Source organism: Peromyscus maniculatus, chromosome 23 (assembly GCF_049852395.1).
Source record: "Peromyscus maniculatus bairdii isolate BWxNUB_F1_BW_parent chromosome 23, HU_Pman_BW_mat_3.1, whole genome shotgun sequence".
In the NCBI taxonomy this organism is placed as follows: domain Eukaryota; kingdom Metazoa; phylum Chordata; class Mammalia; order Rodentia; family Cricetidae; genus Peromyscus; species Peromyscus maniculatus.
In genome coordinates, this window is record NC_134874.1 from 4,260,706 (window position 1) to 4,273,526 (window position 12,821).

Here is a 12,821-nt window from a genome sequence, read left to right on the forward strand (position 1 = left end):
TGAAGCATTTTCTTGAAGAGCAGAAATAGAATCATCTCCTTTAAAAGCTACGTATCTGAGTAACTCCACATCAAGCTCAGAGCATGAAGAAGTGAACAGCCCACGTGGTCATCCACGCAGATGGGGTCAGGAGCGTGATACTGACAGCACACGTGGTGGCCAGCCTGTCATCCCAGCATTCCGGAGGCAAAGACCAGGTCTCTATAGCAAGCTGGCTAGCTCCAAGTGAGAGAGACCCTGCCTTGATTTACAAAGTTGAGACTGTGGCAGATGCCTGATGTCATCTTTGGGTGACCTATGTATACATATACATATACATATGTGCAAACATCCACACACGCACAAAATAAATCTCAAGTCACAATTGTGTGCAGTGGGCGGAGCTCATGGTGGGCAGGGCTCATGGTGGGCGGGGCTCACAGTGGGCGACCAGCAGCTCTTACCATATAAACCACAGCAGCAGAGTTGTCCAGCGAAAGTGGGGTGTGAAAAGGTCCCTCATTTTGCCTCGATCTTCCTGTTTCAAGACAAGGACATGTGGGTTTTTGGCTAGCTCCCAGTGCATAGGGGCCTTGACTGGGGGCCTGATAGATACACACACACACACACACACACACACACACACACACAAACACAGACAAAGACACACACAGGGACACACTGATACACAGACACACACACAGACATACCCAGACAGACATACTGACATACACACAGATATATACACACAGACACACACACACACACACACACACACACACACTGCTAGTGGCATAGCCAGGGGAAGAGGACACAAGTTTGGGAAGCCAAGCCTCATCTTATTCCTTCCTGCTGAGACCTTGATGATCACAGACCAGCACCATCCTGTGCTTACAACACGGAGCAGGAGGCAGACCCCTGAGGTGGGCGCTATGGGCCCCCGGGTCTGTTTCAGCGCAAGGGAAATGAAATCGTTCCACACACATACAGCCTGCTCCTGGTCAGGGGCCACCCCAGCACATGTGCTGAGAGGATAGGCCAGTGTGCTCAAAGACCACACACACACACACACACACACACACACACACACACACACACACAGTTTCCACACACTGACCTGTCTGGAGATGATGAGCTTTCCCAGAGGCATGGGGGCTCCGTTTTCGGTTGCTATCCGCTTCAAGGTGGCAATGGCCTTTTCCTGGTTCCCGGACAGCACATCATACCTCGCACTCTCTGGCAGCCACTGAGGGAACGGGAGACCCAAGCGTGGCTGGTTAGTGTAGATCAGAGCACGCTCTCCAGGCCGCCCTCTCTCATCTGTGTGGGACTCTCTGAGCGTTAGGTGTCTGGAGACAGAGACCTGGCTTCAAATGCTGACTCCTCTGTATGTTACATGGCCACAGGAGCCTGTACGGTGACGTCACTTCCCTGTGCCTGTTTCTCCCTTCATACCTTCAGGTGTTTAGAGGATTAGATGGGATCCTAGAAGCAGAGAGCCTGGTGAAGAGCTACCGTGGGTTCATGCAACTCATCACTGTCGTGGTTGCTTTTAGAGTTTGGGGGAGAGATAGAGTAAATAATGACCACCATCAAAAAAGTCTCCCCCTCAACTCTTGAGAAAATCTGCCTTCTTGGGCTTAGCGTCATCTAAACTAAGTCTGAGAGAGAGAAATCAGAACGTTTTAAGCCTAAGTCCCAGCTCCAGGTGCATTCCTGTGAAGGGAAATAGTGGTTTGTACAACCACTGACTTAGCAGAGAAACCGTGGGACTGGGACTCGGCCAGTTCAAATACGGCCTGATGTTTGGAAAATCAGCTGGCCTCTGGAATTCAGTTTCCTCATTAGTCAAATGAGGACGTAGCAGAGTTTGCCAATGCCCACCAAAATTCACTCCATTGTGTGGAATTCTCCATGGACATGGCTGCCTTGCCATGGACTACATTTCCCAGCCTCCCTTGCAACTAGGCGAGCCCATATAACTAGGGATCACCAATGTAAGCAGGTGTTAAACAAGCAAGGGTGTGAGCCTCTGCTTTGCTCCCCACGCCCACTGCCCGCACCCCCACCCCAGACTCCAGTGTCCTGGGGGATGGCTGAGCCAGAGGCTGCAAAAACAAGATTAAACAACAACAACAACAAAAAAAAAATAACAAAACTTGAGCCAAGATACCCCATGGGAACCAGAATGCTCTTTCCAGACTGTTCTGCTGCAAAGCAGCACCCTCCTTCTGATGGAGCTGCTGAGGTGGTGGCTTAGGCACAAGAACAGATGTCACCCTACCTAACATGGGCTTCATCACAGCCCTTCCCCACATAGTTATGGAGAGAAAGAAGGACGTGTGTGTGTGTGTGTGTGTGTGTGTGTGTGTGTGTGTGTGTGTGTACACGAAAGAGTGCATGTACACGCTCTGCACCGATACACAAGATGTGAGGCGTGTTCTCATTTCAGGATGGGCTGAAGAGACTGAGCTCCTGAATCCAGCCATGCCCGAAAGCCAGACACAGACTCCTCTATCACGTGTCTGTTCCTGTGTTTTGCTCAAGTCACTTTGAATTCTGTGTCTGTCACGTGACGTTAAGAGTTCCAGCAGGTCTAGTGGAGTCTTACAGAGAACATCTCAAAAGAGATTGTGTGCAAGCACTCCAACACCCAGTTCTGTGGCCACTCCAGGCCTCATTTCACAATTTAAAAAAATATATATATATGCATATACTCATTTTTGAGACAGGGTTTCTCTGTGTAAAAGCCCTGGCCAAGCCTGGAACTTGCTCTGTAGACCAGGCTGGCCTCACATACTGACAAAGATGGGCCCACCTCTCCTTCCCGGGGGTAAAGTCACGCGCCACCACGCCCAGCTAATAATCAATAGTCTGAAGAGATAGAGCTCTGGTGTTGTCCTCCACTCGCTTCCCACTAAAACACAATGTCCCCCAGACCGGCAAGGGGATGACGTCTTTAAACATACGTACGAAACACAGAACCGCGAAGAGAAGCAGCGGGGCAGCCGAGAGCAGGAGCAGCCAGCGCCAGCCCAGGCTGGGCATCACGAACACAGCCAGGAGGACTTCGAACACTGTCCCGATGGCCCAGAAGACCTGGCCCAGGAGAGTGAGAGTCAGTGGTGCGGGAGTGTGGCCCCCACAGCGTCGACTGTGGGGTACTGTGGACGAGAGCAGAAGATCGGAGCACACACACACACACACACACACACACACACACACACACACACGTCCCTCTCCTTTCAACGTGGCACATCCTGCTGCGGTCCATCCCACACTGCATAACCCTCTGGCTGGACCGTGCAATAGGTCACCACAGCGAAGGAGGTGGAAAGGACCAGTATTCTGTGATACAGGTATGACAGTGGGCATTTCAAGGGACTTTGGTTTCGGCTTATTTCCAATTTTTCCTAGCCAGGTCTGGATTACTTCACCAAGCATAATGTCCCGATGGCTCCCCAATGTTGTAGCAGAAGCCACAATTTCTCCCTTTTCGGGGCCTGATACTATTCCATCGTATACGGATCTACCGCATCTTCCTTACGTATGTCTCCACTGGTGGGCACGGGACGGCTTCCATCTGCTCTGCATGTGGTTACACTCGTCGACACTCTGGCTTTTGTCTATTGACATCTCCTTCCCTTGCCCCACGGGCTCCAGCATCCTCCTTTGGAATCATCTCTCCCTTACCTCCCCAAGTCACCCTCCATCTTTTCCTACTTTTGAAAGGATCCCCCCACCAGGCTCTCTGCCTGCGGCTTCCCACTGTGTGCTGCTAATAGGGAAGCCCAGGGGATGAGAGGGAGGGCAGGGTGGACGAGAGACCAAGGTTGATGTGCTGTCCCGGCCCCTCCCCTGCAGGGTGGTCACAGGCTGGCCCAGCTGAAGGGCAGCAGCGCATCGCTGCCTCCTGGTCCTCCAGGACTGGGCTCGGTAACACACTCATGGGGAGACTTTACTGCTGGTATTATTTTTCAGTTACAGTTGTCTGTCTGCTTGTTTGTTGCGGGAGTGATGAATGGCTTTCGGGAGTCCGTTCTCTCCTTACGTAACTCGGGTCCTGGGTTTGGAGCTTGGTTGCAGGCGCTTTACGAGCCACCTCACTGGCCCTGTTATTATGGTTATTATCTGAAGTACCGGGTATCGGAGCCAGGGCCTTGTGAGGCGAGCACTCTACCAACTGAGCCCCCTTCTTAGGTTTCATCTGCAGGCAGGGTCTCACTAAGTTGCCTAGGCAGACTATGAGGTGATGACGCTCGCCTCAGCCTCCCCGGTAGCTGGGATGACAAGCTTGGTCCACCAGGCTCATCGGGGACTTTATGGTGACTTTCTAAGTCCTCCTCAGACTGCTCTGTTGTATCAGGCAGGACTCTCTATCTGCCAGCACCGCCCACGCTAAAGCCCACCCCACTGAGGCCTCCCCTCTAAGGGCCCCACTAAGCACTGCCCATGCTAAAGCCTGCCCCACTAAGGGCCCAGAGCCTTCCTAGCACCCACCCCCTCCCACCCCCATCCTCCCATCCCCCCACCCCTGCTTCACTTAAAGGAGCCACAATCCATTTCTGGTCACGGGTGACCATTAAAATGTCTAATGACAGGCATGTTAAGGATGCTGGCCGGTTAGGATGGATACTAGTCATGCCACTCAACCAGGTATGAGCTTAAGACATTTTTTTTTTTTGAGACAGGGTCTTGCTTTGTGGTCCTGACTGGCCTGGAACTAGCAGCCATCCTCCTGCCTCCGCCCACTGAGTTTGGAGGTTGCAGGTCTGCGCCACCACCCCTCTCAGCTTTTTAGTTGCTGGATCCTGGGAAGCCTCAGAGAGAACCGAGTGTGACCAGGGTTAGCCTGATTTCAAGAGCAGCCGGCCCGGGCACATTCTGTCATTGAAACAACCAGCTGGGATGGCCGTCAATGCCTGGCATCTTAACATTAAGGAGGCAGAGGCAGGAGGATTGCCGCCAGTCCAAGGCCAGTCTGAGTCACAGATCGGGCTCTAGGCCACCCAGGGCTACCTAGGGAAAGCCTGTCTGAAAACAAACAAGCACATAGATGCAGGATTCACACAACTGACTGTCCACGGCTGTGTCAGGCAGCTGGGAGTCGGCCACTCGGATGGATCAGAGGCAGCTGTTAGGAGGTCCGAGTCAGTGGGCACAGAAACAGCTATGCTCTGTGTGATCACGTGACCGAGGGGCCGGCCCTGAGAACACCTGTCAGCTTCCACCTGTCAGCTTCCACTGAAAGGCAGGGAGTACACGGCCAGCCTGAGCAATTTAGCAAGACTCCGTCTCAAAATAAAAAGGCCAAAGAGGGCTGGGTATGGAGGTGGGTGTGGGGAGTGCGGGGTGTGGCTCAGAGGTGGAGCCCTTGCCCAATGTTTGTGAGGTTCTAGATCAGCGGTTCTCAACTTGTGGGTCGCGACCCCTCTGGGGGCCGTGTGACCCTTTCACGGGGTTACCTATCAGATATTTACATTACGATCATAACAGCAGCAAAATTATGGTTATGAAGTAGCCATAAAAATAATTTCATGGTTGGGGGTCACCGCAATGTGAGGAGCTGTATTAAAGGGTTGCAGCCTTAGGAAGGCTGAGAAGTGCTGATCCAATTAAAGAAAGAAAGACGGGGAGAAGGGGGAGGGAAAGAGGGGGGGAATATACTGTATATCCATGTACATGTTTGCCAATTGAGTCTGTCACGGTTTTCTGAAACTCCCCTTTGCAGTCCTGTGGCTCCATACATCCGAGAACCGATTGCCAGTCAGTTAGCATTCCCCAGAGACCGGCACCCTCTCCTTACCTCGATCAGCAAAATACACTTGGCTCTGGCTTTCTTGGGAAGGAACTCAGCGTACAGCGTCACCCTAGGCAAGCAAAAAGACAGGGCCTGAGAGGGCGGGAAGATGGCCGATTCTGAATCACATCCTCCAATAATGATCCTAAGTCAGAATTTCCTGGGATCATGGCTAAGGTCAGAAAACCGACAGGTTCTTACGGTGGCTCACGGCTACCTTCAAACTCTCTATCCGCTTGCCTCCACCTCCTGAGCACTGGGTTGCCTGCGTGCATCATTGCATTTCTAGGAGTGTGTGAATCTCTTGACCTTTGGAAGCAGATTCTCGAACACAGGGTCCCAGGCTCCTGCAATTCCCCCAAACGATCCTCAGATTCCATCATGCTTCCATGGAGGTCGATGGTAGCCGCAGCATCTGGGGAAGGTCTGGTCATGGGTTTAAGGGCAGCTGTGTTAGCTGTTGCTATCCCTGTGTCATATATGGCCTCTTGTCCTGGGGGACACCCTCATCCTGGGTCCCTGATGTCTGTCTGTGCATCCCTGAGGACAACCCCAGAGGTGAGGCCGAGTTGCTCCCAGGAGTTGCATCCATGGTGTCCAATGCCAGCCTGCTCCCTCACTGGTATGTCAGTCTCCATAGATGGGTGAAGTTGGTGTGGGACAGATGTCTCCACCCTAAGGCATCCTTTTGACACTGATGACTATTCAGGACATATTCAGATTTCCCAGTATCTTATTCTCCACAAAATCTCAACTCACCAGCTGTAGCCACTGGCTCTTTCTACTTGAACTGACCATGACTGCATTGGTGATAAACTGTGGTTTTAATTTGTCTTTCTTTTTGCATTTATTAATCACTTCCTAATATAAGAAAGAGCACTTTTGGGATGGGCGAGATGGATCAGCAGATAAAAGTATCTGCTGCCAATTCCGGTGACCTGAGTTTGATCTCTATAACTCCACATGGTAGAAAGAGAGAGCTGAGCCGGGCGGTGGTGGCGCACGCCTTTAATCCCAGCACTCGGGAGGCAGAGCCAGGTGGATCTCTGTGAGTTCGAGGCCAGCCTGGGCTACCAAGTGAGTTCCAGGAAAGGCGCAAAGCTATACAGAGAAACCCTGTCTCAAAAAACCAAAAAAAAAAAAAAAAAAAAGAGAGAGAGCTGAATCCTACAAGGGGTCCTCTGACCTCCACTGTGTACTAAATCACCTGGAAGGTGCCCTGGACCTGCATATCTCCCCAGTTGTCACTTGACCTGAATGATGCTCTGTGGATGCTCACAGCTCCCCCTACTGGACATAAAAAGCTACAGTTTCACGGTCACCCTCTGGATTTTGCTTATTCTCATGAAAGGACACTTGCAGCTTTAGTGAGATTTTTGTCCATTTTTTTGCACTTTATAACCCAAAATGTCACTTGTAATAATAGATACAGAGCACTGTTTAACTCCACTTTAAAAATTAGAATGCAAATCTTGGGGCTGGAGATTGCTTAGTGGTTAAGAGCTCAGAGGACCGGAGTTTGATTCCCAGCACCCACACGGTGGTTCACAACCACCCGCAACTCCAGTTCTGGAGGGATCAGACGCCCTCTTCTGACCTCTGCAGGCATTGCATGCACATGGTGCAATACACACATGCAGGTAAAATGTTATACACATAAAATAAATCATATTTGAATCCAGTTTTTCCCTTTGATGCTGGAGATTGCACTCAGGGCCATTTGCAAGCTGGGCAAATGTTCTACCACTAAGCTAGATCCTAAGCCACCAAATCTAACATTTTTACAATTTTTTTTAAAAAAAGAATTACTTTTATTGTGTGCATGCGTGTGTGTGTGTGTGTGTGTGTGTGTGTGTGTCTTGCACATGTGCAGTGCCCTCACAGGCCAGAAGAGGGCACTGGATCCTCTGGATCTAGAGTTACAGTCATTATGAGCTATCTAACATGGGTGCTGAGAATTAGACTTGACTCCCCTCCAAGAGCAGTGAGCGCTCTTAACCACAGAGCCATCTCTCCGCACCCAACCAAACTCTTTTAAGCTCTCCATGGACATAAAGGGAGATTACTCAGCATCTCACTATGACTTCTCTATCCTGCCTTAAAAAGGACAGAAACCTTCCACGGGGAAAAGCTCCACACCTCTGGCATCGTCCTCCGAGTAGGGCAGGCTCCGTGAGCGATGCTCATCTCACTCTGTAAGTGCACAGCTCCGTGCAGTATCTATCCTATACAGACACTATCCGGCATAAGCCGGGTCTGGATTTGAACTCAGTTGCAACTGGCCTGGGAGAGCAGCCCCCCTGGAGTCCCTCTGCCGTCCCTGCTACTCTGGAGCCTGGCTCTGCTGCCCTTCCCATCACGAGTTGATTTCAGGGCTGCATGGCTCAGCCAGCAGCTGTAAGCCCTGGGTTTGATTCCCAGCACCCTGGGTTTGATTCCCATCACTGCTGGCTGCGAACTTAGGCTACAGGAGACTCCGTGGCTTTGGTTTCCCGTCTTGGATCCCAGGTGGCTGTGCCTGGGTGGAGCCAGATGGAGCCTCCTAGGTTCATCAGGTCATATAATCATCAGGTCATCTAATCCACCCGCTGATTGAAAACGTAAGCAAGTGCCACCGATACACCGATACAGCTGAACCACCCGACCTCAGAACCTAGTTAACTAAATCCTGGTCGTAAACCCTGACTGCTGGGCGGCCCGTGCCCAGCGGCAGCTCATTCTCGCCTTCTGAGCACCCGACTTTGATCAAGCCTCCCTGAGCTGGGTTTTCTAATTAGTTGGGGTTGAGCTAAACTCTGTGTGACGACACATCGCACAGCTGTCCTGTGGTTCTCAGGTGTCATCAGTGTCGGCAATGACTGCTCTGTACGGTGGCTCTCGTCACCAAAGTCAATGTGTGTCTGGGGAAGGGGAGGAACGAAGGGGGCGGGGCAGAGAAGAGGACTCCTTACAGGTAATTCGTCTTCACATTGTTGTGGCTTGGGTGTCTGGCGCACACGCCTGGGGTTTCATGTGTTGACACCTCATCCTCATCCTGCTCAACCTGATCCAGTTGTGGTGTCTGGGGGTGGGGACTTGGGGCTAGGGGAGGTGATCAGGGTTAGACAACATTGTTAGGGCCAGTCCCAAAATTGAATCCCGGACTTTTATTCGGGTTATGTTAGTTCTTGCTAACCTGGAACTCACTATGTAGCCCAGACCGGCCTCAGAACCATGGTGATCCTCCTTGGCTCTCCCTCCCCCGAACTGTGAGATTACAGGAGAGAGGTTACCATGTTCACCTTGAATCTTGGAGGTTTGGTTAGGGGATCTGAGGACATGTGTGTGCCTCCTGTCTCTTGACAGATTATGTCTGAGTCAGCTCAGTGGCTGCCAGCAAGGTGGCCAGCCCCCACCAGATGCAGCCCCTAGCCTTGAGCCTGGATAAACCTATGACCTGAGATAAACCTCCTTTCTTTATAACCTACGCCACCTGAGGCATTGTGGTCTGGCAACAGCAAACCAGCTGTTACCATTACATTCTGGCTGTTGACTGATTTTAAAACTATATCCCAAGATGTCGTTCTTCTGATTTTCTGAGGAGCTCTGGCTGGGCAAAGTTACTGTAAACGAATGGAAACTTTTTTTTTTTTTGAGACAGGGTTTCTCTGTGCAGTTTTGGGAGCCTGTCCTAGAACTTGCTCTGTAGACCAGGCTGGCCTTGAACTCACAGAGATCCACCTGGCTCTGCCTCCTGAGTGCTGGGACTAAAGGCGCGCACCACCACCACCTAGCATGAATGGAAACTTTTAATATTACCTAACTACCTGAAAATATTGTCACCTAAATGTTTCCCAACAAAGCACTTAAGGGAGCTATCTTTATAACTAGATAAGAGTTCTGTCTAATTAAGACATAATTAGGTTTATGTAAATGACTCCATCTGAAGTGCTAAGGAGCCCAAGTCCTCTCAGGTGGCTTCATAATTCTTCTGTAATTTTGCTTGGGGTTTTACCTGTATTCTTCACAGACAAAACAGCTCTTTAGTTGTATAAATGAGTAAGTAAGTTGTAGTAAGTCTCAGGTCAGCCATTAACTAGCTGTGGGACTTGGGGCACATAAATCCCCCCGACCCCCCCTTTTTTGGCATATGTGTATGGAGCTTTGGAGGCTTTGCTGAGCCCTTTGGTGGGACAAGATCTTTATAAAGTAGGAAAGGCTTTGGCAGAAATCAGTGACTTAGACCGTCATGTAAAGAGTGCCCATAAGTGAGAAAATAACCTAAGAGGGATTTTCTTTAAAAAACGGTAACACAGAGAAGGGGGTCTGTCTGGGTTACTCGAAGACAAATGTGGCAAGGTTGGTGTTGAGCTGGAGTTTCTAAGGAGAAAATCGATAGAAAGTCAAACCGTGTGCTAAAGAGTCACGGGAGGGCGTTGAGGCCCGCGGAGCAGTTCTCGGGAGACATTCGAGACAGAACAGTCCAGGTGAAGCCCACCAGGCCTGACCCAGGGTGGGTGATTATCCCCCGAGACTAAGGAGGGTCCATTTCCCTTGAGAGAAAGTTTACACAGGGGTGGAGATGGCCTACCCAGCCAGGAACTCCCCTAACAGCCGGGTATGGTGACCAGAGAGACAACAGCTAATGCCACATCCACAGTTCCACTCCAGGGCAGCTCCGCCCTAGGGAGCCAGCAGGTGCCCCCGGGAAAGCACGGCCTCGCTCCCTCTTGGTCCTGGGTAGGTCTGAGCAAATTGAGTCAGGCCCACTGAGTTCGTCGGGCATAGAGACGGGCAGGGAGGCTCCGTGGAAGAACTCCAGGATGTGGAAATAAAACGGTTCAGAGCGAATGACTGAGGGTTACGGTGAGCTAATGGACTTCGCACCTCTGTGTTCCCAGCCTCCCTCTGTGGAAGAGGCACCTGATACAAATGGATGGACCCTTCCCACGCTCTCCTAGACCTCGCTGATGTTTGACCTTGCTATCTTCTTAGCTGTGAACTTCTGGGATCGCCTGACTCTTCCTGAGAACGGATGACCGACCACAGACTTTCAGGGTGCCCCACCAGGGTTATCTTTGCTATGGGATGGCGGTTTGGGATGCCGCCTTACCCTGCCTGCCCTCTGGAAAAGATTGTTATAGAGGTGACAGAATGCTGACTTCTGAGTGTTTTTGCAGATTTGGGAAGCCATTGGAGAGACAAACGGGTACTTCTACCCCCCTTACAGCCCTACCGGGGCTGGGTTAATTGAGAGAAAATATAGGTTGTTAAAACAATAACTACCAAGTTTAAGTCCAAAAGGTACCCTACCTGGATGGAAAAGGACACTCCAAAATGCCATAAGGTTATTGACTGACAGCCTCAATGGCTGGGGTGTGCTACCTCCCTGTGAGCCGCTAGCCATGAAGGCCACTGCTGCTGCTGCTGGTGGTTGTATCCCAGAACCAGACAGTGAGACCCTATTGCTTTGACTGTAGGACATGGAGAAATTAAGCTGGGACTGGACTGGAAACTCCCCACCGTCGGCTGGCTTTCAAAAGTGACAGAAAGGGCCATGCAGGCTGCTGGTGGAGAACTGCCACCAACATTCCCGCTTGGCTGTGGATCCTGCGTGCTAAAACACCACCATTCCAGGCAGGATGTGCCTGCCTGTGCAATGGCGGCTCAACTATGGTGGGGGAAACCAACAGCCTTCCAACTGCATGTAAGGCCCGCTCCACGAGAGAGAGCTCACATCTGGTGCTGTCATCCAGGACAAAAACCCATGGCCTGGGGAGGGGAGGTCATAGGACCCAATGGGGAAGCAACTTCTATGATTTTTCTAGATGGATGGGATGTCCCTGCCAAACTGCCTTCTAAACGTGTGTGTGGACATCCATAGATCACAGTTGCTATCGGCCTCACCTCATAACCACCGGTGAAGCTCCTGAGAACAAGTGACTGTTACTGTGGCAGGGTGGCCTATGTCTTAGCCATAGATGGACATCTGTACTCACCCCCTCCAAGGCTCAGGGATTTAGGAAGAGGGGGCAGAAAAAATCTAAGAGCTGGAAGAAGGGGCGGAGTGTTGTGTAACCAATTCCTCAGCGATTGAAACATTCCATCCTTCAGGGAAGCTCCTTAAGCAGGAAAGTAAACAAAGTAGCTTCAGGAAGTCCCTGAAACTGACCAGACTCACTAAGGCCCTCCCTGACACAGTAAGCAATCAAAGGTCAGAGTCCCTCCCAGAGAAGTAGAGCCAAGCTGAGCTGCAAAAAAGACTCTTGAGAGGAAACAAGCTGCTTGGAAGAGGTTTAGACCAATTGAGGCACCAGGAAGGGACATGCTCCAACTTGCTGAGCTGCCTGCAAGCTGTGCAGTATGGTCCACGGTCCTAAATTTTGTGAGCTCTCACCCATGCTGGGGTGGGCCTTGGTGATACAGCTGACTTTGAGTCATTTCTGCTCCTGTAAGTAACCCCAATAAAACTCACTGGTTCACCAAGTAGGACTTGGGTGGCGTCTGTATTTTGGTCCATAGTGGGATTCCTATGTGGGGTGTGTCAACATGTGTGTTGTGTCCCCAGGAAAAGTTTTGTCTCCCAGCACCTGGTGTCCTCTCATCCTTCCCTGTACTGGGGACCCTGGGAATGCCACTTCTCCCAGAGTCTGGAAATCCTTTTCATCGTGTGATCCTCTGTGGCTGGTTTGGGGTGTGATCTCTCTTTGTTCTAATTACCCTGCCTTGTAATTCCATTTATTCACAGGCTTCCAGAAGTTTCTCAAAATTTCTGGTTGTTGGACAGCATCCTTTCCTTGCTTATGAGCTCCACTAGAGATTCCTGTCACTTTATGTCATTTCCAGGGGATCTGTGAGCAGAAAGAAGTTCAGGGTGCGGCACATCTCTTCCCCACATCTGGAACCCTGCTCTAGCCTCCCCAGCATCCCTGGGAAGGCATTTGACCTGAGGCAGGACAGTTCCTCCAGCCACCAGGGGGCGTTGCTGTGCGGCCAGTGGCTCATCTCTGGAACTGGGCCACAATCTGGTTACTAGCTGCGGCCAGCCCAGATTTATGGCTGT

General features: G+C 51.1%; 1 protein-coding gene across 1 annotated transcript in view; it reads right to left on the reverse strand.

The window, feature by feature from the left end:
* Svop (SV2 related protein) overlaps positions 1-12,821 on the reverse strand; it is a 69,684-nt gene that overhangs the window by 12,365 nt on the left and 44,498 nt on the right. The window contains exons 7-10 of the mRNA XM_006993956.4: positions 5,786-5,849; positions 2,953-3,078; positions 1,097-1,225; positions 444-517 (exon numbers count right to left, since the gene is read on the reverse strand). Coding sequence (XP_006994018.1) covers positions 444-517; positions 1,097-1,225; positions 2,953-3,078; positions 5,786-5,849 — 393 coding nt within the window. The remainder of the gene's footprint in view (positions 1-443; positions 518-1,096; positions 1,226-2,952; positions 3,079-5,785; positions 5,850-12,821) is intronic.